At 38.9% G+C, this 27,720-nt stretch overlaps 1 protein-coding gene across 4 annotated transcripts in view; it reads left to right on the top strand.

Annotated features, from left to right (window-relative positions):
• CYLD (CYLD lysine 63 deubiquitinase) overlaps window positions 1-27,720 on the top strand; it is a 29,432-nt gene continuing 1,712 nt past the window's right edge. The window contains exons 1-16 of one of the 4 annotated variants that reach the window (XM_070760190.1): window positions 1-275; window positions 5,573-6,246; window positions 7,134-7,301; window positions 8,485-8,590; window positions 11,149-11,244; window positions 14,584-14,700; window positions 16,578-16,960; window positions 17,810-17,975; window positions 18,882-19,023; window positions 20,699-20,821; window positions 22,283-22,374; window positions 22,770-22,836; window positions 23,639-23,771; window positions 25,249-25,357; window positions 26,122-26,240; window positions 26,580-26,796. In XM_070760190.1, the coding sequence (XP_070616291.1) occupies window positions 5,737-6,246; window positions 7,134-7,301; window positions 8,485-8,590; window positions 11,149-11,244; window positions 14,584-14,700; window positions 16,578-16,960; window positions 17,810-17,975; window positions 18,882-19,023; window positions 20,699-20,821; window positions 22,283-22,374; window positions 22,770-22,836; window positions 23,639-23,771; window positions 25,249-25,357; window positions 26,122-26,240; window positions 26,580-26,796 (2,548 nt within the window). In that variant the 5' untranslated portion in view covers window positions 1-275; window positions 5,573-5,736. Of the gene's footprint in view, window positions 276-5,572; window positions 6,247-7,133; window positions 7,437-8,484; window positions 8,591-11,148; window positions 11,245-14,583; window positions 14,701-16,577; window positions 16,961-17,809; window positions 17,976-18,881; window positions 19,024-20,698; window positions 20,822-22,282; window positions 22,375-22,769; window positions 22,837-23,638; window positions 23,772-25,248; window positions 25,358-26,121; window positions 26,241-26,579; window positions 26,797-27,720 lie in introns of those variants that run through there. The other 3 variants (XM_070760191.1, XM_070760188.1, XM_070760189.1) reach the window with 3 other exon arrangements.

The raw sequence follows: 27,720 nt of genomic DNA, 5'->3' as shown, positions 1-27,720 counted from the left end.
CTGACAGAAAACGAGAGCGAAAGCGACGGAGAACTAATCACGAGGTGCGACGCCTGCTGCCGCGTGTTCTGATTGGCGGAGCGCGGCGACGAGGCGGGACGGAGCGGGCGCTGGCAAGCCAGCAGCGGATTTTAGGGTGCGCTCGGCGAAGCGGCTCGGCGAAGCTGCTGAGGGGATGGGGATGGTGTCGTTCGTCGCTGTAGCCGTCGCTCCCCTCGGACCGCCGGGAGGTGAAGAAGCGCCGTTACGGCCGCCGGCGAAGGGAGGAGAGAACGGTAATGGCGGGAATCGCAGCCGGTCGGGAGCGGGGATGCGCCGGCCGTGGCGCTGAGGGGGGGGAAACGCGTCGCGGCCAGCTCGGTCCCTTCGCCCTCTTTCCTTCGGGGGGTCTTACGTGGGTCACGTTTCCCTCCCCCCCCCCAAAAAAAAAGACCGCGGCGGCTGGCCAAGCGCTCCTTCGAGGTCGCTGCACAACAGCCCTGCGAGGTAGGCTGGCCTGGGAGGAAAAGCGGCCGGCCTAGACTCGCTCGCCTGAGGGGGGATTGAAAAGGAGCCTTTGGGGGCACTGCTGCTATTATTGTTATTTTTATTATTATTATTATTATTATTATTATTATTATTATTATTTATTATTATTAATTATTATCATTATTATTAACATCATCATTATTATTATCATTATCATTATTATTGTCTTGACACTGGTGGGAATTTAGACATTCAAGTTCTAACCAAGGACCTAAGAATGGTTAAGATTTGAGGATAGGGGCAGTTTCCAAGCAGGGTTTGGGGTGTGTGTGTTAAAATTAGTGTGTGATGAATTTATGAATGACTTTGGGTCAGTCCTCTCTCCCTCCCTCCCTCTCTCTCCCTCTCTCTCCCTCTTTCTCTCTGTGTGTATGTATGCGTCTGTCTCTCTGTCTCTCTCTTTCTGCCTCTTATCATTTATTTATCTGTCTATCTATGTCTCTCTCTCTCTCTCTCTCTCTCTCTCTCTCTCTCCCTCTATCATCCATCTGCCTGTCTGTCTGTCTCTCTCTCTCTCTCTCCCTACCTACCTCTATACATAATCATCTCTCTTCCTCTATCTATCTATCTATCTATCTATCTATCTATCTATCTATCTATCTATCTATCTATCTATCTCCTATCATTTTCCTATCTATCCATCCAACCATCCATCCAATCTTACTATCTATATCTATATAGATATCTATATCTATATAGATGTCTATATCTCACTTATCATTCAACATACTAGGAAGTCCTTTAAGTATCACTCCAAGGGCTCCAATCATAACTGATATAATGACAAATTTCTTTTCCCATAAGCATTCAACTTTGAGCTGCAGATTTTGTAAGTTTTTTTTCCCAATTGTTTTTCCTCAGTCCCACCATGACCCAGAATAGCAACATCAACAAACCAGGCTTTCTTCTTGTCACTAATATGTTCTGTTAGACATGTGATGAAGAAAGATGCTTGTCACACCTGTTGTTTCTCCAAAATCTTATTGAAGTTGGTTTTTTTACATTCAAATTCAGACTTTTAGCAAAGTTTCCAATGAATAATTCTGCAACTTGGTCCTGTTGAGGTTGTGTGAGGTGAATTTGTGAAATTTTGCTGCAGCCTCTGATTAAACAGTCAATTGTTTTATCCTTTTCACTACAAAGGCAACTGTTTGCTGTTGTTTGTTTCCTGTTGAATTTTTACCTTCTTGCAATTAGTTGGCAAAGTTACTCTTCAAATTGTTAGGATGGTGCTGGCAGCTGCTCCCCATCCTCATTGACTCTTAGCTTGGCTTCTCCATTATATAAACACACACAAACCTCTTTCTGTGCTTGAAACACAGAGGGAGCTCCTTAAAATATTTGGGATGTACGTTGTGTACAATTTCAAAGGAAGTTTTCTTCCCCCCTCCCCTTGTCTTCACTTTCTGATTTCAGTTTCTCATTTAAGGAGCTGCCTTTTTTGCTGGCCTGAAGTTTGTGTGTATGAGAGTATACTGTATCTGTATATCTGCCAGTGTGCCAATATCTATCCATATGTTTGCCATAATATGCATAAATGTATGTATGCATGTAAGACTACGGTATCATGCTCTGGATACCATGGTCTTTCAAGATTGAAGGATGCCAATGTAATGTATGTATGTATGTATGTATGTAAAACATGTATATATGTGTATATGTGTTTCTGCGTGTATCTATATATATGTATTTCTATCAGACAAACCCACATCATTTTTCATTTGATTTGCTTCCTTCAGGGTGATGAAACAAAAAAGGGGTCTTGTTTACTTCTAGCCAGGATCTTAAGATTGTTCACTAAGAAAGTTGCTAACTTTTCTATGGGTTAGTTATAGTTTAGTTTATTAGATTTGTGTGCCGCCCCTCTCCGAAGACTCAGGTGGCTCACACCGTAACAGTGATACAATACATTACAAATCCAATAGTAAAAAATTAAATCAATTAAAAAAACATTAATAACATGGTAAAATCCCTAACTATGCAATTTTATTTTATGCTTAAAAACGAACAAAGGTTCTGTGATTTCAAAATGTTTACTCTGGAGAACAGTGGGGTTTTTTTTTGTGTGTGTGCATGTGTATACCCTGTTTCCCCCAAAATAAGACATCCCCTGATAATAAGCCCAATCGGGTTTTTGAGTGAATGGCAGTAAGGCCAAGCGCTTATTTCAGGGTTCAAAAAATATAACACAGGATCTTATTTTCGGGAAAACATGGTATTATAACAATATTTCTTCTTATAGTACTTCAGTAGAGTTCTTGGGTTTGTGTTTTGCAACCGGAAAACAAACACTGAGGTCCCAATATCACATAAGAGAAAGAGATTTATAGGGGAATCACAATCATGTTTTGTAATAAAGCCTATTAGGTTCAGTCATGCTTTCTTGTGAACTAGCCTGCACAAAAGGGCAGCTGTGTTGTGGAAGAAGCCTTTGTGGACTAGAATCTGTTTCCGTAACATAAACCAGGATGGGGGTCTCGCCAGTTTGCTCAGGCTGAAACTTCAGACTGAAGTGGTTCATGTCTTAATTTAGTGATCTTAAATATGTATATGCAAGTCTTATGTTCACATGCAGTCTACTTGCATAAGTCATACTGAACCACAAAGTTAGCAGTGGGCTGTAATTTCCCCCATACTAAAGGTAAAACTTTGGTTAATAGTTCTTTGGGAAGAAACCAGAGTTTTATATCTCTTATTTTGTCTTTTCTAAATCATTGTTTATTTATTTGTTCATAGCATTTCTATACAGTCAATTTTGTACAGATTCTGGGTGGCTTGCAACTCTATAAAATCCGTAAAATATTATGAAAGTAAAATAACCACTCGAAACGAAACAAACCTTGGTGTCAGAGTGACTTCTACATCCCTCCTTATGTGGTTGGATCATTTAGATAGTTGTGCTTGAAATGGAGGGGGGAAAAATCAACTATTTTTTAACCAATCTTTTACCTCCCAGGCTCATAATTGAACCCTTTGTTTCAATTCCTATATTGATCTTTGGTTCAAACATTACACCCTAAGGTTATTTGTTTTAATGAAGTTTGGAAGCTGGCTGTTTGTTGCAGTTGTTAATTACCGGTGTTTTAAGTCTGCGCACCTCCTAGGCCAGTGATAGCAAACCTTTTTTTGGCTTGGGGGCCAAAAGAGTCCACATGCGTGCAGTAGAGTAGGCTGCACACATCCATAATGCAATGCCCTCCTCCACACACATATACACACACACTCTGCACATGCGTACAGGCCTCACCGAAGCCGTGGAGCTACCCTACTACTTACCTTCAGTGCAGCTGCCCTACTACTTACCTTTAGATAGTTGCAACTAGGCCTCTCACATCTCGGCCCATTTCTTCTGCAGTGGGGAAGGCTTTCCTGAAGGCCTCTAGCCTATAACAGAGCTCCAGATTGTTTTGGAGCTCTGTTATCAACTTCAGAGGCATTTCTTAAATATCTTTCCTGAAGGCCTCTCTAGCTGATAACAGAGCTCCAGATTGATCTGGAGCTCTGTTATCGGCTGCAGAGGCCTTCAGAAAAGCCTCTCCTGTCTGCAGAAGAAATTGGCTGAGTTGTGGGAGGCTGTCCAAAGCCAAAGAAATTCCTGAAGACCACAGACAGCAAAAAGGAAACCGAGGTTGAGCACACAAGTGAACGTGGGCCATTTTTCGCAGTCCTGTGACCTCAGGAGGCTTTCCTAAAGCCTGGGGAGAGCGAAAACAGCAGAAAAGAAGGCTGAAAATCAGCTGGTGCACTGGTGGTGACATAGGGCAATGCCTTGCGTGCCCTCAGATATGGCTCTGTGTCACATCTGTGGCACATGTGCCATAGGTTCTCCATCACTGTCCTGGGCTTTCAGAAAGCAACATAGCCTTTCCTCGAATAGTCTTCCATTCTTAATTACTCCTTCCTTCCTTCCTTCCTTCCTTCCTTCCTTCCTTCCTTCCTTCCTTCCTTCCTTCTATTCCTATTCCCAAGATTGAGGGAATTTATTTATTCATTGATTGATTGATTGATTGATTGGATTTGTATGCCGTCCCTCTCCGTAGACTGGGGCGGTTAACAACAATGATAAAAACAGCATGTAACAATCCAATTAATAAAACAACTAAAAACCCTTATTATAAAACCAAACATACACACAAACATACCATGCATAACTTGTAATGGCCTAGGGGGAAGGAATATCCTAACTCCATTTGCTTGCATACTTAAGAAAAACAATATTGCTTTCGTGAAATTCTGGTGTATAATTATGTATTATTGGTAGTTCTACTTAAATTGAAACATAAAGCAAGTGACTTGTAGAGTTTTTGTTTATGTAATGATCAAGTGTCTCGATTCCAAATGATTACAGATGTGATTCTTTTCTATCTTGACTTCTATTGGTAAATAAACTATGAATTTACATTGATGACATTCCAATTGGTTAACTGCTTTACAGATTTCTTTGTCTAATCTCATTTAGCTTGATTTTTATTTGGAAGCATATCTTCCTTAAGAGATTATTCTGATTGAATCAGGGTAAAGACATGCTGTCACTCAGATATTTCCACTAATATCCAAACCATATTTGCCAAAAAATGTGTTATTCTAAGTACTAACTAAATATGTATTTTGGTTATTTTTCTCTATAGTCGGATTGTGAGATTAGCAAATCTCTTGCCTTACCTTTATTTATTTTTTCAGAAAATTCAGAAATGTTTTGATTACTAAAAGGGAAAAAAAGCTCTTATTTGTGAGAGCAACTGCCCACTCAATTCAGGTTATTAATAAGGATTGCAAAGATAAAATCTACATGGTCAGTTTTGTGGTGGCGGTGATGGGATGATGAATCTATTAGTCAGTCAATTTTATTGTGCAGAGAAATTCTTCAGCGTGACCTTTGTAGCTATCTAAACATGTTCTCATTCTTGCCAGCTGGATGCTGTCATAGGTCTATAAAAATCAGTGGTGATGCTTGCTTTCAAAAGTGTCTTGTTTTCCTGTCCTTTATTCTTACTATGGTATCCTTTAGCCTCTAATGATGTTTTCCTTTATTTTTATGCCTCAGGTCATCCATTCTGGATTTAGCTCATTGGACACGGATGAAGAAAATTAAGTCATTATTGGAGCTGGAACTTTAAAAAAAAATAACCCTCATTTATAGTTATGCTGCCAACTTAAGTTTCTTTTGAAGATTCTTTTTAAAAAACTTTGTACAAAGTTTGAACCACAATGACTTCAGGTTTGTGGAGTCAAGAGAAAGCAAGCTCTCCATATTGGGAAGAGCGTATATTTTATTTGCTTCTCCAGGAATGTAATATTATAGACAAGCAGACTCAAAAGCTATTAAAAATACCTAAAGGTAGTATTGGTCAGTTTATTCAAGACAGGTCTTCTAGCGGGCACATCAGGAACAACCCTTCATCCAAAAGCAAGAAGCTACAAATAGGAATCAAGATTTTGGAACAGCCCCACGTGGTCCTGTACGTTGAGGAGAAAGAGGTCGTTGATATAGATGAAAAACGAGCCGAACTGCTATTGGCAATCACCAATTGTGAGGAAAGATACAGTATATATAAAAGCAGAAGAAGGCTGGGGAAGGGTATCCACATTGATGTTGGTTCCCCAGTGAAAGTGCAGCTGAGATCAGGAGAAGAGAAATACCCTGGAGTAGTTCGTTTTAGAGGACCCTTAATACAAGAGAGATCTCTGTCGGGTATATTTTTCGGGGTGGAGCTTCTGGTAAGAATTCTCTTTCTTTTTTTAATGTACATTGGTTTCTTGTATGGTTGAGTATGCCATTCTGAAAACCCACAAAGTGTGTTACGTTTAATTTGTTTATTATATTTGTATCACCTGTCTTCTTTTTAGAATTGAAGGATAGTGTGGGATGGTTCTCCATGCCACTTTATCCTTGCATCATAGCTGAAATAGGTTGCGTTGAGAGAATGTCTACATGCCAGACACAATCTGAAGTTAGTTGGGGGAAAGATCAAAAGCAACGTGAGAAAATATTATTTCACTGAAAGAGTAGTAGATCCTTGGAACAAACTTCCAGCAGACGTGGTTGGTAAATCCACAGTAACTGAATTTAAACATGCCTGGGATAAACATATATCCATTGTAAGATAAAATACAGGAAATAGTATAAGAGCAGACTAGATGGACCATGAGGTCTTTTTCTGCCGTCAGTCTTCTATGCTTCTATGTTTCTATGAGGTTGTTATTGTTGTTGTTGTTGTTGTTGTTGTTATTATTATTATTATTATTTAGATTTGTATGCTGCCCTTCTCCAAAAACTCGGGGTGGCTCACAAGATACAATATTAAAAGCAAAGCATACAGGACAAATCTAAGTACATTTAAAAACTACAGTTAAAAACCCAATATTTTAATCACTCAGCCAATTAAATACCTTTGCATAGATTTCAATTTCTCATTTGCAGTTCATTAAGCTAAAAATAAACTAATTGATGGTGGTTTAGCACATAACGTGAAACGGCCCTCCCTAATCTAAGGTCTTTCCTGTGAGTTATAACTTCTGTAAAGGTTGTGAAACTTGGGGCCTTCCTCAGCTCAACATTTGGCTGAACTTCACAATTAATTCTCCTTTTCCTTTTGTAAATACAGGAAGAAGGTCGTGGTCAGGGCTTTACTGATGGACAGTACCAAGGCAATCAGCTGTTCAGATGCGATGAGGACTGTGGAGTGTTTGTTGCACTAGACAAACTAGAACTGATGGAAGATGATGACAATGAACTGGAGAATGACTATGCAGCTCCAGTTGACTCAATGCAGGTAGACCTTCCTCCTTTGGAGCTCAACTCAAGGGTTTCTGTGAAGATAGGGAAGAATATAGAGTATGGGACAGTTATATTCTGTGATGTCATACCAGCAAACGAGAGTTTAGGATACGTTGTTGGAGTGGACATGGTAAGAAATCAAGATTTTTATGATATTTTTTTGCATGTGTGTTTAAAATAGTACATGCAATATCGCTGGTGGGTGAAATCCTTGAAAGCTATGTACGACAATTATTGCCCTGTGTAAATCACTCCAGTACATTTTTTAGCATCAGATAAAATGTATGTTAATTTTCTCTGGGGGCGATAATCGTGCTTCTTGGATTACACTATAGCACCAGAGAATCTCCTCTAGGGCATTTGAATCTTACAGTACAGTATTATTTTGTTGGGCAACAAACAATGAACAAGATTGCATATGATTTTAACAGGCTTTATTTATTATTTAAAATGACTTTTTTAAAAACTTGTCCTTGATTCTAATGAGAAGCATGTTTTATTGAACTCAGTTCGCTTCTGAGAAATGTCAATTTTGGTCTCTTGAAGGAATATAAAAAGACTCCTCGGTATGAATTTGAATTGCACCTCTTAATTTGTAATGCTCAAGAGCATTTCAATAATACTTGCTGTTCCTCACTTTTGTCCAGAAGTTTGTTTCTATAATTGGAAAAAATACAATAGCTTTCAGTAAAAATACTGAAATCAAATGTTCTACTCGGCAAAATATCTGTAGGTATTTTATATGGCAAAATGTTCTTTGCACATTGAATATAATGGGTTGTCCTTGCATAGCCTCACTTGGTTCCACTTAGAACTATGAAAGATCAAAACAGTTAACTTTCTCCTCAAACTTTCTATTTTCTCAATAACCAATGGCTATATTTATGTAACTTCTCTAATTGCTTACAAACTGGGCTTTGTACCTCAGTAATTGGCAGGGTTTTTTCTTCTTAATTCTGACATGTGATTATTAGTAGACAAATCCTTTGTGTTTCTGTCTGGGAGAGGTGGTGCATGACAAGAAGCTGCCTCTTTGGGGGTAGGGATGGTGATGGTTTCTGCCTTCAATCTTAGCTTTGCAAAGCCTTTGCAAATTTTAATAACTTCCTGGTTTTCTTGAATGCATTCAGCTGTTCTCTTGAGCTATAACGCTAAACATGTTATAAAATGCTTTTTAGGATAATCCGATTGGGAATTGGGATGGAAGATACAATGGACAACAGCTCTGTAGCTTTGCAAGTGTTGAAAGCACACTTCTTTTGCATATCAATGATGTTATCCCAGGTAATATTTTATTTTGATTTTAGAAAAGTTTACAGATTTAGCAGGTTGATTAATGTCTAGCTCTAGTTCTAGATCTGCTTAAAATTTGGCCTTTTGCAGTTCATTCTTAAAGTAGATATTTCAGTATCTACTATATTACTTATTGCTGTTTTTTAATGTCAATGGGCATTTCCTTTTAATTCTGGAAATGTCAGAATATTTTAAATGTTATGTATTTTTCCTCATAACCTTTTAAAGAGATGCTATAACAATGAATTATACCAGTGTATATCTTCAGGTGGCCAAGGTTGGGAAACAGTGAATTATATAATGTAGTCTGTGATTTGTGACCACAATTGAGCCTAAAATTTCTGTCCCTAAGTGAGACAGACATTAAGTGAGTCTTGCCCCTTTTACAACCTTTCTTGCCACAGTTATTGATTACTGCAGTGGCTAAATTAGTATCATGGTTGTTAAGTGAATCCATTGACTTTGCTTGGCAGAAGGTCACAAAAGGTGTATCACATGACTCCAGCACACTACAGCTGTCATAAGCCTGAGTCAGTTGCCAAGCCGGATGACTATTTATTTATTTATTTATTGATTGATTGATTGATTGATTGGATTTGTATGCCGCCCCTCTCCGTAGACTCGGGGCGGCTAACAACAGTAAAAAACAGCATGTAAATTCAATACTAAAACAGTAATAAAAAACAGCATGTAAATCCAATACTAAAACAACTAAAAAACCCTTATTGTAAAGCCAAACATACATACAAACAAACAAACAAACATACCATGCATAAATTGTAAAGGCCTAGGGGGAAAGAATAACTCAGTTCCCCCATGCCTGACGGCGGAGGTGGGTTTTAAGGAGCTTACAAAAGACGAGGAGGGTGGGGGCAATTCTAATCTCCGGGGCGAGTTGGTTCCAGAGGGCCGGGGCCGCCACAGAGAAGGCTCTTCCCCTGGGCCCTGCCAAACAACATTGTTTAGTTGACGGGACCCGGAGCAGGCCGACTCTGTGGTCACTGGGATTCGTGCGGCAGAAGGCGGTCCCTGAGATAATCTGGTCCGGTGTCATGAAGGGCTTTATAGGTCATAACCAACACTTTGAATTGTGACCGGAAACTGATCGGCAACCAATGCAGACTGCGGAGTGTTGGTGTTACATGGGCATTTTTGGGAAAGCCCATGACTGCTCTCGCAGCTGCATTCAGCACGATCTGAAGTTAGTTAAAAGTTAGTGAAAAACAGTCATATCATTCCCCCCCCCCCCCCATTGTAACTTTGAACCCCCTTCACTAAACGAACTGTTGTAAGCCAAATATATTTGTCTTACTGGGATACTGGCCTTCTTGACCATTTCCAGATGATAAAGCTCGAGGACTCAAAATCTCATTATCCGGCAGTGAATTTCCTCCTTGAGAAATGGTCTTTGTTTATTAGGGTAGTCACGGTAGTGTGTGGGCTAAGAAACTGGAACAGTGTTCAATGGAAATGATGCAGCTGCAGTTCACATTCCTGAATAATTATGCTAGTTAAGAACACTTAAAAACCTGTAAGAAATAATATGTAAGTTCTCTCCAGGTGATATGTGTGTGGGGTTTTTTTTGTACAGCATTTGTGTGTTAGATTATGGGATTGTTTTCTTACACTTTCTTTAAAAGGAATATGTTCAAATGATACCCACATATGCTCTGATCAAAGAATTGGTGTTTATGAGAAGGGCTCGGAACGACAGGCAATGTGTTCTTTTCTCCATATTATTAGAGTGTCAGTTTTTCTATTCACAAAAGCTTTAATAATACTGTAACCCCTCTGCCGCATGCATGAGTCAACTGCTTTGCACTGGAGGAATATAGTGACTTGAACAGGATCTACTAACATTAGCTGACTTGCTTAGTAAGAAACCATAGAATTTTATATTACTAGACAAGCCTTTCATGATTTTTCAAACCCAACAAAGTATTTACGGTTCTTGGCTGCATTGCCAAGGAAACTGAAATATGTGAGCAGTCTTTGGAACCAGCAAATCATATATTTCTAGGGAAAGGACAGCTGGATTAGGAGATTTACCTTTTAGCTTGGTCAGGACAAAGACAGAGGCTTTGTGGGTGTAAGCTGAACCTAAGGTTCCATTGGCTGAATTTGAGAGAGAGGAAATGCAGATAGGTGTAAGATTAGTGTAAAGATTTATTTAGTCTGACAAACTGTTCCAGCAATGGTCATCTGAGAAAGTCCATATTTAATTAATTAATTAATTAATTTATTTATTACATTTGTATGCCGCCCCTCTCCGAAGACTAATCATTAACCATTTTAAACAAACTTCCACATTGTTCCTGGAGAATTGTAGTTTATATTATAGTTCCGTTATGACAGGTATTATAATTGGGGTACCATATTACGGTTTGGTTTGTCTCGACATGTAAAATCTTACGTCAGGATTTTCAGCCCTCCTGAGCAATGTCTAATGTGTCTCCTATTTTTGATGAATGTTTTGAAATGAATACATTACATTGTTGTATAGTGTGCTCTTATACCTTGTGAAACATTTAAACTCTGCTCTGTTTTAGAGGCCGTGTCTCAGGACAGGAGGCCTCCCAAACTCGCTTATACTTCCAGAGGTGGTGGTGACAAAGTTTTCGGTCATAGCAAGCCAAAGTCTACAGGTACTTTGACTCAACATTTCAGTGAAACTTACAATGTTGATGCTTAAATGAGGATTGCCATGTGTAATCTCCTATTGTTGCTATTTAAAGGCAAGTGTGACTACTAAAAGTCTCTCCAATCAACATCAGTGAAGATATTAAATATAATATAATAATAACAGAGTTGGAAGGGACCTTTGAGGTCTTCTAGTCCAACCCCCTGCTTAGGCAGGAAACCTACACTACTACACATAAATGGTTATCCAACATCTTAAAAACCTCCAGTGTTGGAGCATTCACAACTTCTGGAGGCACGTTGTTCCACTGATGAATTGTTCTAACTGTAGTTGCTTCTTGTCCTTGATTAGTTTCCACCCATTGCTTCTTGTCCTGCTTTCAGGAGCCTTGGAGAATAGTTTGACTCCCTCTTCTTTGCAGCAACTCCTAAGATACTGGAAGATGGTATCATGTCTCCCCTAGTCCTTCTTTTCATTAAACTAGACATACCCAATTCCTGCAACCATTCTTCATATGTTTTAGCCTCCCCTAATCATCCTTGTTGCTCTTCTCTGCACTTTTTCCAGAGTCTCAATACATCCTTTTTGCACTGTGGCAACCAAAACTGAATGTAGTATTTCAAGCGTGGTCTTACCAGGGCATTATATCCCTCTGTTAATGCAGCCTAGAACTGTGTTGGCTTTTTTGGCAGCTGCTGCACACTTCTGGTTCATATTTAAATGGTTGTCCACTAGGACTCCAAGATCCTTCTCTCAGTTACTACATTTGCCAGTTCCTTCTGAATCTCGGTGTGTAATCCATCCAGTCCTGGCGATTTGAACTAATCTAGAGTAGACTGGTGTTCACTTACCATTTTCCTCCCTGTTTTAACTTGTGTTCCTAATATGTTTCTTTGTGGTGTTGTTTTCGATAGGTTGGACTGTTTTTTCCCTTTGTGTAAAGACAGATGCAAAAAATAAGTTAAGTAGTTCTGCTTTCTCCCTGTTGCTTGTCACCTTCTTGCAACTTTCTTCCAGCAATGGACCAATTGTTTCATTTCTTTTTTCTTGTTTTTAATGTTAGAAGAAGCTTTTTGGGGTTATTTTTTACTATTGTCACAAGCTTTTGATCATTGTGAAGCTTAGCTTTCTCCCGTTCATCTTGACAGGCTCGGGCTATTTGCTGGTATTCTGCCTTAGTTATTTGCCCCTCTTTCCACTTTTTTAAAGTGTACTTTATTGTGTTCCTTATAAAGGTTTGAACATATCAGTGTCCTCAATTGATATTGATATACAGTGTTCCCTCGATTTTCGCGGGTTCGAACTTCGTAAATAGCCTATTTATTTATTTGTATGCCGCCCCTCTCCGCAGACTCGGGGCGGCTCACAACAAAGTGAAAAACAATTTATAACAAATCTAAATTTCTACTAAAAACATTTTAAAAACCCCATTTTCCAAACACACATACATACACACATACCATTCATAAATTGTATATGCCCGGGGGAGATGTCTCAGTTCCCCCATGCCTGACGACACAGGTGGGTCTTAAGGGGCTTACGAAAGGCAAGGAGAGTAGGGGCAGTTCTAATCTCCGGGGGGAGTTGGTTCCAGAGGGTCGGGGCCGCCACAGAGAAGGCTCTTCCCCTGGGGCCCGCCAGCTGACATTGTTTAGTTGACGGGACCCGGAGAAGGCCCACTCTGTGGGACCTAATCGGTCGCTGGGATTTGTGCGGCAGCAGGCGGTCTCGGAGATATTCTGGTCCAGTGCCATGAAGGGCTTTAAAGGTCATAACCAACACTTTGAATTGTGACCGGAAGTTGATCGGCAAACAATGCAGACTGCGGAGTGTTGGTGAAACATGGGCATACCTAGGTAGGCCCATGACTGCTCTCGCAGCTGCATTCTGCACGATCTGAAGTTTCCGAACACTTTTCAAAGGTAGCCCCATGTAGAGAGCATTACAGTAGTCGAACCTCGACTATACCACTGTTTTTCAAAAAATATTAATTAAAAAATACTTTGCGGGTTTTTTTCTATACCATGGTTTTCCCCGCCCGATGACGTCATACATCATCGCCAAACTAATAATTTTTGCAAATAAATAAGAAAAAAATAATTATTGTTAATAAATAATTATGTTTATAAATATCAGGATCACTAAGTGTCTTATTCAATGGTGAGTATCAGTAATAATGGTGAGTAAGTGTTTGTTAAAAGAATGGGAAATGGTAATTTAGGGGTTTAAAGTGTTAAGGGAAGGCTTGTGATACTGTCCATAGCCAAAAATAGTGTATTTACTTCCGCATCTCTACTTCGCGGAAATTCGACTTTCGCGGGCGGTCTCGGAACGCATCCCCCACGAAAATCGAGGGAACACTGTATATGGAAAAATAAATATTGGAGTCCTCGGAGTACTGTAATACTTAAATGAGTTTCTAGGATGATTAGATGAAAGATAAATGAGAGAGATATTGACAGACAGGTAAGATAGAGAGGATAGATAGATACCAAATTGATAGATTGATAGAGGATACATAGGAATGGAAACGGACATATTAATTTTCCCTTGAACCTTCTGGATTCACTGTTTGAATTTCCTGTGCTTGATCCTTCAGGTGGAATAAAAAGAACCATATTGTTCCTCACTTGCAGAGGTGTTCTCTAAAATAGCAAAAAGAGGAGTTTACATTGGAGGGTTAGTTGTATTGCAAATTCCAGTAGGAATTATGAGAACCTTTGCCTAGCTGCATATTTCTAAGATTATCCCAAGTTATGTGAAGCAATCTGTGAAGAAAGTTTGGTTGCACCATTCTTAAACCGTGGATCTTTCTAGTCTACTGAACAAGACTGGATATAGGCAGTTTCTGCCTTGCATATTAGTATTACAATGACTACAGTTAAACAGTCTATATCTTCAAAATGTTGTTTATGATGTATGAATCAAGAGTTTTGGGGATTTGGTGACATGTAATTTTAAATAATGTACTGATGTTTATACCTTCTGAAATATTAAGTCTGAAATCAGTGATCCGTATATGGTATTAATCTTACAGACATTACTGAAAAAAAACCCAGTTTAATTAAACTTAAATGGAATTATTTAAGCTTAAGTTTGTTTAAGCTTTGTACCTTTGCTTTCTATGTCCATAGCTTGAAATGTAAGCTAAGAACAGAGCTGTTCTGTCAAAGGGTTGGGATCGCATGAAATCATGCGCCCTTGTAGTGATTGGACCAGACAACCTGCAGTTGTATTTCTTCCATAAAAGTCATACAGTTCTAAAGCATTTTTGCAGACTTTCCTAAGAACATCAAAGCTTACTTGTGTATCTCTTTCCCTTCTGACATGGCCTGTTTTTCAGGTGTGCTCTCTGATCCTGGAAACAGAAACAGAACAGAATTTTTCTACGCTTTAAATGGCTCCTCAGCAGATTCTCAAGCACAGCCAAAATCAAAAAATACATGGTATATTGATGAAGGTAACAAACCGGATTTTGATCACGGGTGTAGCAACAAAATATGACTGTAATGATGCAGAGAATTCTGACAACTGTGTTGACCTATATTTTTGGATGCACTTTGATGCATCCTTAACACCCCCCACCAACCCCCAACCCCCGCATCTTTCCTTGTATTGCTGCTTTGAGTCAAAATAAGTATGGTCCATCATCCATACTTACTTCCACAACCTCAGAGGAATTATTTTACACTCTCATTTTTATCCAGCAACTTATCACAAACAGCTTTTGAAAGTTGCCCTTGACTATATATATATTTTTAGCAATTTCTTGTAGTAGCAGTCTCATGGCTTTAAGAAGGTGGAGAAAACCTAAATCTCTTTTGGTTAACTCCCAGTTCCTTAGTTCATGGGTGTAGTTTGTCAGATAAATGAAGACCCAGGTTTTATGGTAATTTCTCAGTCGTGGTAGAAAATACCCAACACTGCATGACAGCTTGATCTTATACTCTTTATTAAACCAGTTGGGTTGCAGGCAGAGCGTGCAAAAGGCTTATAAATAGTAATGTGCTATTATACCAGCTTGTGACCTCATGCACTGAGCTTTGACTCATGATTTATTTATGTGTCTTCAGGAGACAAGTTGGTGAATGTGTCCTTTACTTATTGTACGAATTCACGAAAGGTGTGGATTTCATTTTTATTTCCCGGTAAATCTTGGCTTCCTGATTACCAAGGCCTAGAGCACCGTTTCTCAGCATGCTATGCGATGCGTAGATTTCAACTCCCAGAATTCCGTAGCCTGCAGAGTGTAGAATAGCAGTGTTAAGCAAATAGCTAAAAGTTGACCACTTTAAAATAGCTGACACAAAATATACAATAACTCTGGAATATTAAATAGTCCTCAAATGTGTTGAATAAGATGGAATTGTGACTTCAAAGATTTTTATGTTCAAGGGTTTTGTTGTTGTTGTCACATCAGCCTTTCGGCTATGCCCAGCTGCCATAGAGTGTGGGAGTCTGAGAAAAGTTGAGGGACAATACCCAATTTATTTGGAGCATGTACCAAGCTCACATGATATTCTGTATGAAATTGGAATGAGTCCAGGATCCTGCTTTCTTCCACCCAAGTTTGGAATTGCTGTGAACTATCTGTCACCTGCTGTAATCTATCACTCAGAAAGTTTGTAATAATTATTTATGAAATTGTATTCAGTTTGCTGATTGGGATGGCAAAAGCCCAGATTCTTGGCTATAGTGCTTGATTATGATAAAGTGGTACCTCTACTTATGAATTCGTTCTGTGACCAGGTTCTTAAGTAGAAAAGGAGAAGCAATTTTTCCCATAGGAATCAATGTAAAAGCAAATAATGCGTGCGATTGGGAAAAACCACAGGGAGGGTGGAGGCCCTGTTTCCTCCCAGGAGATTCCTAGGGAGGCCCCACAGAGGCTTCTCTCCACCTTTTCCGGCCCTGTTTCCTTCCAGGAGATTTCTAGAGGCCCCACGGAGGCTTCTCCCTGCCTTTTCCGGTTACAGTTTCGGAGGCTCGGGTTTGTAAGTGGAAAATGGTTCTTGAGAAGAGGCAAAAAAATCTTGAACACCCGGTTCTTATTTAGAAAAGTTTGTAAGTAGAGGCGTTCTTAGGTAGAGGTACCACTGTATTAGTAAAGTCTCCCTGTTATCTCATTGCGCTTAGCAAATGCCAATAAACTGCAATGTATTCCTACATAATAGAAGAGAGAGGGAGGGTGGGAGGGATTGAGATTGAGAGATTGGGATTCCATGCACGTTTTACTCATTTTATATGAAAGATGCATAACATCAGTTCAAGTGCTTTAATAAAAGTTGTAATCCCTCTTCTCTGTGTCTATTCCTTTGCTTGCCTCCCATTCAACAGTAGCTGAAGATTCTGCAAAATCGCTCAACGACTCCTCTCCTGGGTTTGGAAATTCTTCCCCGCCGCTGCAGCCTGTCCCGGCAAATAGTTTATCTTCCGAAAACAGATTCCATTCCTTGCCTTTCAGCCTAACCAAGATGACCAGCACCGCCAACAATTCTATATCCCACAGCCCACTTTCCTTATCTGTTCAGTCGGTTATTGGAGAAGGGACTTCGGGGCCAATCCAGGAGAGCCCCCCAGCCACCGTGGCCCCCATCAACATGCACGGCCTCGAAGCTGGCTCTTTAGCCGAAGTGAAAGAGAACCCTCCCTTCTACGGGGTCATCCGTTGGATCGGGCAGCCCCCAGGGGTCAATGAAGTGTTAGCCGGCCTTGAACTGGTAATTACTGAGGGCAGTTCTTGCCCATCTCCCCTCCTGCAGGATCTTTTCATTATCACCTTTCTCTTAAATTTCCTGGCTGCAGCTTGACTCTGACATCAGGCCAGATGTAAACATATTGCTAGGCCGAAGCTAGCTCAGAATTCTGATATACGGATAGTCTTCGAGTTACAGCCATAATTGAGTCTGCAATTATAGTTGTAAGTCATTGTGGTCATAATGTAGGTCTTCATGTGATCAGACCTGATTTTAATGATTTTTTTCTGGTTGTTTTTTTTTTGCAGCGGTGGTTAAGTGAACCTGTCATTTGCTATGGGGTAATTTTTGCTGGAAACCGGAAATAACCATTGGTTTCCAGCAAAAGTGTCTGAAATTGTGATCATGTGACCACAGGCAAAGAGCCATAAATGCAAGCTAGTTGCCAAGGGCCAAGAATGTCATTGGTGTGGGTGTGTGTGGGGGCTTTGGAACTTCAAAACTGAGTCAGAAGTCCCATTTGGGTCCATTGTAATTCTGAACAGTCACCGAATGAGTGTTTGTAAGTCAAGGACTAGCAATTTTGTGACTCATTGTGCTAAGTGGGGAGGGATTGATGTAATTTGGGATGCTACATCCAAGGAGACTGATTTCATTAGGAGCTACATTTACGTTTTGTAGTTTCACCAGAAATCAGGTGGATGATATGAGTGTGTGCTGTTCAAGGGCTGGGTCAGGAAGCGTAAGCATTGTGACCGCCATTTAGCCAAGTTACACGGAGGGGGTGTCTCATAGCGCTACAATTTCTATAGGCGTGAACATTGTGAGCATTAACTGAAAAGTGCAAATTTCTCATTTGTTTTTTTTTTCCAGGAAGACGAATGTGCAGGTTGCACCGATGGGACTTTTAAAGGGACTCGTTACTTCACCTGCGCACCAAAGAAAGCTCTTTTTGTCAAACTGAAGAGTTGTCGACCCGATTCCAGATTTGCTTCGCTGCAGCCGGTGTCCAATCAGATCGAACGTTGCAATTCCTTAGGTGTGGCCTACCTTTCTTTCTCTTTAATTCTGAATTCGGGGAAAAACATTAAGGAAGTTGTGTGTGTGTGTTTCTGCCTGTGAGCATGTATATATGTGTATGTTTGTGGGAAATAAGTGCTTCCGTCAAAACATATGTTGGTCACGAAAATGGAGAAGTGGGTGGGCCTGTGACTTTTCCGGGACTTTGTATTGGGCTTTTGATATTTCCATTGTACTTTTTTTTTAAAAAAAAATAATTTTTTAAATTAAATTTTATTACAACAAACAAACAAAAATACTTAAAAGAAAACCTGCCCAACACCAATAAAAACCCCACCACCATTTAGGGGGTTAAATTATTTGCAATAAGTTTCAATTTCTTCCTTAGCTCCGGTTTACATTTCTTTACATACAAAAAGTGATTGGAATTTATTTTTCACATTGTCGTCATAAATTCTACTTAAGATATAATTTTTCACCTTATTCCATCGTGCCATCAGCTTCTCCAATTTATTTTCATCAAAGTTATTTAATCTTATTTCCATAATTTTGAAGTGGATGTGGTCCACCATGTACCAGTACCAATTCTGGATTGTCCATTTATTGCTATCCTTCCACCCTAATACCACTACTGCTTGAGCGCTTTCCAAAGCTGCTGTTTCGATTTCTTTAAATTCTCGTATTTCCCCATATTTAACTAGTGTTGCTAATTCTTTTGTAATTATCCAATTAATGTTTAGCATATTATTTATTTCATTCTGTACTTCCTTCCAAAATTTTTGAACTTCAACACATTCCTAGAGCATATGCATAAAAACTTTTATTTGGCAACCATGCCAGCAATTGATGTTTCCATTGTACTTGAGCTAATGTGGGATTATGAAAGAGAACAGATTAAGTTTTGATTTTCTGACTTGTTTTTCAGCTTTTGGAGGCTATCTCAGTGAAGTGGTTGAAGAAAACACTCCTCCAAAAATGGAAAAAGAAGGTTTGGAAACAATGATCGGAAAGAAAAAGGGGATCCAGGGTCATTATAACTCCTGCTACTTAGATTCCACCTTATTCTGGTAAATAAAGAGGAAAAAACCCTGCATTTGAAGCCTGAGATGAAGAAAACACAATGATATCCATTTTTTAAAATGCACTGAATATTTATTTATTTATTAGAATAGAATAGAATAGAATTTTTATTGGCCAAGTGTGATTGGACACACAAGGAATTTGTCTTGGTGCAGATGCTCTCAGCATCCATAAAATAAGATATACATTTGTCAAGAATCATATGGTACAACACTTAATGATTGTCATAGGGGTCAAATAAGCAATGAAGATGCAATATTAATAAAAATCTTAGGATATAAGCAACAAGTTACAGTCATAACTTGGGAGGAAATGGGTGATAGGAATGATGAGAAAAACTAGTAGAATAGAAGTGCAGATTTAGTAGAAAGTCTGACAGTGTTGAGGGAATTATTTGTTTAGTAGAGTGATGGCGTTAGGAAAAAAACTGTTCTTGTGTCTAGTTGTCTTGGTGTGCAGTGCTCTGTAGCGACGTTTTGAGGGTAGGAGTTGAAACAATTTGTGTCCAGGATGTGAGGGGTCCAAGTCCTCACTGATTTAATTATTGGTTTTGTGGCTTTAAATCTTTGTTTGTAAGCAGGTACAAGGTGAATCACGCAATGATCAGAGTGGCCCACAGCTGCTCTTGGTAAAGCCCTGTAAGCATTTTTTACAGTTGTGTAACAATGGTCTAAGATATTATTGCCTCTGGTGGGACAATTTACATGTTGAAAGTATTTTGGTAGCTCATCTCTTAAGTTTGCTTTGTTAAAATCTCCCAAAATAATGGCCAGTGAATCAGGGTATTTGGCTTCAGCCTCCATAATCTGATCAGCTAGGGTTTTTAGTGCCTTTTTTAGAGATGCTTGGGGAGGGATGTAAATTGTAGAAATTAAGAAGGAATGAATCTCATGATGAGAATAAAAGGGTTTGCAATTAATAATTAAAGACTCCAAGTTTTCATCACAGAATTTTTGTATAACGGTGATGTCTTGAGACCAGCTGTTGTTAGAATTTGTCAAACAAAAACGAGAACAAGAATAAAAGAATAAAAGTACAGTGGTAGGGAGAATAGTCACATTAATGCATTTATGCACACCCCCTCTACTAACCACTTAAGTTATATGAATCTAATAGCATTCGCATTCTATTTTTGTGACGTCCCCAATACATGATCACTTAACTATGGGGATACTATGATGGTCATGCATGTGAGGACTACAAATTTTCTCAGTGCCTTTCTAACTTTGAATGGTTATTAAACAGGGATAGTCACTGTGTATATTAATATTAGGGATTTCTATTAACCTTGTAACTCTGCCCATAACTGAGTTTATAGTCTGGGAAAAGCATTATGTTTAAGACACAGAATCAAAATTTACTACTACTACTATAGGACTTTTTTTCCTGTTCAAGTGTTCCTGCCTCTTTCTTTCTCTGCTGATTGATATGGCTGACATTTTCTTTTCTAAGGCAAAATTATCTCAAATTCGACTGAAACATGGCGAATTTAGCTGTTGGCAAGGTTCATATTACACTCTTCCAAAATGTAAATGCTTTTTCCTGGAAACAGATATTTGTTAGAATATCATAGACTCCGTTAAAATAATCTCTTTCTGCAATAGTTTTTGGGTCAGTTCTTAACCTAAAACTGGTTTCTTCCCTCCCCCTCCCCTCTTTTAGCCTGTTTGCATTCAGTTCTGTTTTGGATACAGTCTTGCTTCGGCCCAAAGAGAAGAACGATGTAGAATATTACAGCGAAACTCAAGAACTGCTACGGACAGAGATAGTAAATCCTCTTCGAATGTAAGTACAAATGAGCTATCTGTAAAATGTGGCAGCTTCGGTGGGTAATATCGAAAGCTTCTTCTACAAGCAGGAAAATGTTTGGAATTATTTCTGGAAGGTAGAACAAGAAGCTTGAAAATCCCTGCTTTGGTTGACTTCTTTTGGCCCCTCTACAATTTTTAACTGATTTTTACCTCTTTTTACTTGCTCCTTTTGGTTTGGGGGCGGCAGATCAAGTGGTTGTAAATAACATTGTAGACCAGGATTCTCCAACCTTGGCAACGTTAAGACTTGTGGCTGGCTGAGGAATTCTGGGAGTTGAAGTCCACAAGTCTTAAAGTTGCCAGGGTTGGAGATCCCTGGTCTGGACCATGCTGCCTCTTCAGATTCTGCATCTTGAATCATTTTGCATCTTGAATCATTTTGCCGATGACGTGAAACTTTTCAACACCACTGACAACACACTCACTCTCCAAAAAGACCTTGACTTTGTTTCAGATTGGTCTAACACCTGGCAACTTCAAATATCAACCAACAAATGCTCTACCCTCCACATCGGCCAAAAGAATCCAAACCTCATATATGAACTGAATAAACAAATCCTCACAGCCAACCCACATTCAGTAAAAGACCTTGGAATACTAATATCAAATGACCTAAGTGCTAAAGCCCACTGCAACTATATCGCCAAAAAGGCTTCCAGAGTTGTTAACCTGATCCTACACAGCTTCTGCTCTGGCAATCTCACACTACTGACTAGAGCCTACAAAACTTATGTCAGACCCATCCTCGAATACAGTTCATCTGTCTGGAACCCACACCACATTTCAGACATCAACACTGTCGAAAACGTCCAAAGATATTTCACCAGAAGAGCCCTTCACTCCTCCACTCGAAACAGAATACCTTACGAAAACAGACTAACTATCCTAGGTCTTGAAAGCTTAGAATTGCGGCACCTAAAACACGATTTAAGTATTGCCCACAAGATCATATGCTGCAATGTCCTTCCGGTCAACGACTACTTCACCTTCAACCGCAACAACACAAGAGCACACAACAGATCCAAACTTAATATTAACCGCTCCAAACTTGACTGTAAAAAATATGACTTTAACAATCGAGTCGTCGACGCGTGGAACTCATTACCGGACTCTATAGTGTCTACTCCCAACCCCCAACATTTCTCCCTTAGACTCTCCACGATTGACCTCTCCAGGTTCCTAAGAGGCCAGTAAGGGGCGTACATAAGTGCACTGGTATGCCTAACGTCCTCTGTCCAATTACCTTTCCTTTTCTCATATATCCTATATATTCTCTCCCTCTCATCCACTCCTCTTCTTTTTTACTTACTATCCCTATATATACTACTTAATGTTTATTTCATTCCATATGTATTATATATTGGACAAAGAATAAATTAAATTAAAAATTAAATTGAAGGCTCAGTTTTCAGACTTTTCATCTTTTATCTTCTAGATATGGATATGTGTGTGCCACAAAAATAATGAAGTTGAGAAAGATCCTGGAAAAAGTTGAAGCAGCATCAGGTTTCACATCAGAAGAAAAAGGTAAATTCATTCTGTAATATTGTTAATAAGGAAGAACTGAAAGGGTGCTTCATGTTACGAAACGCAAGTCTGGATAAGACCTTCACCACCACCATAATAAACCTTTTTATGTTTATTTGGTAGCCTGTCGTTTTAAAGACTATGCTTAAAATAGCAGATTAATGAAGTCCTATATCTGCAGAGTCTTAAAATTATTAAAAACAAGTTTCAGACCATCCCCAAATAATCTAGAAAATATTGTTACCTTGCTAAGAGTTCACAATTTTTAATTGCTATTAACAGTTTTGAGACTTGGTTTCTGGCAGTGTTTTGTAATTTTGTATTTTTGCTATTATTATTATTTTAGTTTTCTGTGCTTTGATACCCTGATGAAACTCTCTCTCTTTTTTTTTCAGATCCAGAAGAATTTTTGAATATTTTGTTTCATCATATTTTAAGAGTAGAACCGCTCTTAAAAATAAGGTAAACATAGTCATTGGCTCACACAAGATTAATTTTAAAGTCACAAGAGTGATTTTATTATGTATAATTTATAATTTTGAGGATAATTTCTGACAAGAGAACACCCTGAAAGCATCTCCATTACTTTTATTTGTGTTTAGTTTTGTAAACTGCGAACATTTAGCTATGCCTTTATCTTGAGATATTTCAAAAGCTCTTTTTGCTGCCTCATCTTGCTTACTTAACTTCACTGATAAATGTCAGTTATGTCTCAACTTTGTATCTGCTATAATAGCATCAGGTGTGGAGAATCTGTGGTCAGCTCAATATTGCTAAATAACAACTTGCAGTGCTTATCAATAAACTCAAGTGTATATATACGGTATAAATATACGTTTGGTAGTTCATAGACTGGTACACATCAACTATTTAACTTTTGAAATAATCTTCATCAGTTTAGGGAATAATTTATTCCAGGATCAAATCTAGATCAATCATCAGGACCAGAAATTTAGTCTTCTGGGCTTTTAGATTCGTGTTGGAGCCCATTTTCAGGGAACTTTTCTCTAGCAGAGTGTGCAATTTATTATACATAAATAATAAATAATGATTAATAAATAATAATTTATTATATTTGTAACTAAAGGTTTGGAAAGGATCTTAAAATCCAAGTCACCTGACTTCTTTCCAGATACAGAAATCTATTGCTACGGGATTCTGCTGTAACTCTGATGACAAATATGGTTGCAGCAGTAGTAGACTACTTTTTAAAATCAATATGAAATATCCCCATTGCCAAATACATTTGTGTCTCTCTTCTTAGATCGGCAGGGCAAAAAGTCCAAGACTGCTATTTCTATCAGATTTTTATGGACAAGAACGAGAAAGTTGGAGTGCCTACCATACAGCAGTTACTAGAATGGTCTTTCATCAACAGCAATTTGAAATTTGCAGAGGTTTGGAGAAAGAGTCCTCTTTTTATAGTTTTACCAATAACTCCACATTTTGCTGGCTTGGGTTGATCAGCTTTTGAGAAGCTGAAACATGCAAGTGTCTCTCCAGTAGTTCAATAAATTCTTAACTGATTAGGAGGTGATTCTTTATTATTTTGAATGAGATATTTGTTTCTTTAGCAGATACCCCAAGAACTTCCTTGACACTTTGTTTGAGCTATTTGGGTAAAAGATTTATTAATTAAAGCATATGCAAGGAACTCAACGAATCCAGATATTGCTCAGCTTAAATTTACTGCTGCCTTGTATGAATGATCAATGGAAAGGGATTCTGGGACTTCTAGTTAAGCATCACTTGGAGGCCCATTGGTTTCCTTCTTACTTTATGTTCTGTCGGGCTCTCTGGTAGAATCCTCCCAAAAATTCACAGGTACAAATTTCAGACACACACATGTTTGAAAATTCAAAACAATGTTCTTTATAATGAAAATTCACTTAAACCAAGCCCTCTTTTGGTATAGCCAAGAGCACTCGTCTCCAAACAGACTGGTAAATTGTACAAGTCACTTATCAGTTCTGTGATACTTATCTTGCAGCTGTGAGGCAATTCACAGTCCTTCTTTCACAAAGTGAAATACACTTTGCTCTGGTTTAGTTTCAAAGCGGGGAAAAATCAGCACACAAAAAGTCAAAGTCAGTAAAGCAGTCACGAAACACAACAATCAGATAATCCTCCACAATGGCCAAACCCACAGGCTGCTCTTTATAGCAGCCTCACTAATGACCACAGCCCCACCCAACCACAGGTGGCCTCATTTTCTTTGATAATAATCTCTCAGTTGTTGTTGCCTATGCATCGCTCTCCGCATGCGTGGCTGTATCATTAACGCTTGTTCTGAATCCAAGGAGGAGCTAGATAATTGATCTCCTTCTGAGCTGTCTGCAACACTCTCCTCCTCCCTGTCACTCATGTCTCCTTGGTCACAGGAGCCTTCATCAGCAGATTCCACCAGGGGCAAAACAGGCCTGCAGCATGTGGATGTCTCCCCCACATCCACAGTCCTTGGGGCAGGAGCTGGGGCAGAGCTAAACACAACACTTTAGATCAATGTGTCAAACCATGTCAACTTTAAGACCAGTGGACGTCAACGCCCAGAGGCTGGGGTATTCTGAGAGTTGAAGTCCAGAAATCTTAAAGTGGCCTAGTTAGACACCCTTGCTTTAGATTGTTAGTTTAAAGATAGGACTAATTTGTATGACTGATTTTATATTTATATCTGTCTGTGTGTGTATCATATTTTTTCTGAATATATGTATACTATACACAAACACACACACTTTAAGATCTCTTTGGTTCCTTGCCTTTCAGAAAGCTATTTTCTTAACTTTACCTTAAGGGCATCAGGTTTTAATAAATTGAAACACAGAGAATTAAGTCTCTTGGCTAAAACATATATCCTTTTTCTGTTGGTTTTACTAGGCCCCATCATGTCTGATAATTCAGATGCCTCGGTTTGGCAAGGACTTCAAAATGTTCAACAAAATTTTTCCATCTCTGGAATTGAATATTACAGACCTGCTGGAAGACAGTGAGTTTAAATATGCTTCATGATATGCAATAAGACTGGATTTTCATTCCAGATTAATTCTGTGACGTTTGATGAACCTGGATACCTTCAATAAAATGAGTCTCATTCAAAATAAATGCAGAATGGAGTTGCTGTGAACCATAAAAACCAAACAAATGCAGATACACAGATAGAATCAGGGTCTGAAATCTTCATTGCAGACTTCAGCAGAACCCTACCAATGGTTGACTTCCAGACTGCTCCAGTTTTGTTCCTAATACTTTTTCTCAACTTCCTAAATGAATGAGTTCTAACTACCATTAGGAAATAAAGAATACAGACATCCTAACTCTCCAGGAAATAATTTTTACTAGCCTGTCTGCTGGCTAATTTATTCTGTTAGAATTTTGATGGAATGTTTTTAAGTTTGCACAGCCACTGTTTCAATGCAGAATGAACAAAACATATTTCTTTTCAACAACACCTGGAGAAATTGTGAGGTTTCCCCACTCACCCATCCCCCATTCAGTTCTTTTTTTCACCCATCCTATCTGCCACACCTGTTCAATTCTCAATTAAAAATCTAGAAGAACTCTAAACTTCCTAATATGGCAGGGCACATTCTTTACGTTGGTAATATCTGTGCAGGTATGGAGTGAGTTAATTTTCTTCTACACTAAACTTTGATTTTCTATTTTTTTTAAAATTGTAGATGTAGTTTTTGTTTATTCAGAATGGTAGCATCCAGCACAATGAATGACTGCTTTTCCTCTTGTAAAATGCAGCTCCAAGGCAGTGTCGTATCTGTGGAGGACTTGCAATGTACGAATGTCGGGAATGTTACGAAGATTCTGACATTTCCTCCGGTAAAATCAAGCAGTTTTGCAAAACTTGCAATACACAGGTAAGTCTCTTTCTTTCTTTCTTTCTTTCTTTCTTTCTTTCTTTCTTTCTTTCTTTCTTTCTTTCTTTCTTTCTCTTTCCTTCCTTCCTTCTTTCCATCCTTCCTTCCATCCTTCCTTCTTTCTTTCTTTCTTTCCATCCTTCTTTCCATCCTTCTTTCCTTCCTTCCTTCCTTCCTTTCTTTCTTTCTTTCTTTCTTTCTTTCTTTCTTTCTTTCCCAAACATCCTAGAAATTCATTTTTGATATTGCTGTCTTGTGTGAGATCTGAGTTCCTTCAAAAAGGGGCCATAGAATATAATTCCCTTTGCTAAAAGTTTCTTCCCTCCATATCCATTATAGGTTCATCTTCACCCCAAAAGGCAGAGTCATAAATTCAACCCAGTGTCACTTCCGAAAGATTTGCCAGACTGGGATTGGAGGCACAGCTGCATTCCTTGTCAGAAGATGGAGCTCTTTGCCGTTCTTTGTATAGAGACAAGCCACTATGTGGCTTTTGTTAAATATGGCAAGGAAGATTCCTCTTGGCTCTTTTTTGACAGCATGGCCGATCGGGATGGTATGTATTCTCTTTTGTGAAGTTTCAACTAGTAGCCTGGTCCTTATATTAATGAACTTCTTAGCACTTAACATCTGTTGTGAGACATGTCATGGTTGAAGCAACATCCCCCAGTCTTTCAATCATGGCCGTCCACATTTGAAGCCCTGTCAATATTCCCCAGATTGCAGGGCACTTTGTTGAGAAAGGCTAGCTTAACGCTGTACACTAGGGGTTCTGAAACTTTTCAAAAAATATATTTTTATTAATATACACATAATTTATTAATATACACATGACATAAAACAGTGCATGGTGAAAAATGCCCACCACCCCGACACACACACATATCCCACCACCATATCGGGGGTGTTTCTTATATAACCCACTTTAAGCCAAGAGCAAATTATCTATTTACATATTCAATTCAATTTTCAATTTATTAGATTTGTATGCCGCACCTTTCTGAAGACTCAGGGTGGCTCACAACAATAATAAAAACAATGTTCCAGCGAAAACAAATCTAACATTATAGAGTGGTTCCAATTTATTTCTTGTAGCTTGGTCTCGGATTCTACTCGTCATATATCTTCTTACTGGGGTTCTGAAACCTGACAACTTAAAGACTTGTGGACTTCAACTCCCAGAATTCTGGGAATTGAAGTCTACAAGTCTTGAAATTGCCAAGTTTGAAGACTTCTGCTGTAGACCAAAACCAGTGAATTCCCAAAATTCCATCTAAAATGAAATTGGACGGTGGCAGGAAATGGAAAGTTGAAGGAGACAATATAATAAAATAATAGAATTGGAAAGGACCTTGGAGGTCTTTTAGTCCAACCCCGTGCTCTGTTTCAGACAAATGGTTATAGAAACATAGAAACATAGAAGTCTGACGGCAGAAAAAGACCTCATGGTCCATCTAGTCTGCCCTTATACTATTTTCTG

This window comes from Erythrolamprus reginae, chromosome 9 (assembly GCF_031021105.1).
Source record: "Erythrolamprus reginae isolate rEryReg1 chromosome 9, rEryReg1.hap1, whole genome shotgun sequence".
Classification (NCBI taxonomy): Eukaryota; Metazoa; Chordata; class Lepidosauria; order Squamata; family Dipsadidae; genus Erythrolamprus; species Erythrolamprus reginae.
This window is presented reverse-complemented; position numbering and strand designations above follow the sequence as displayed.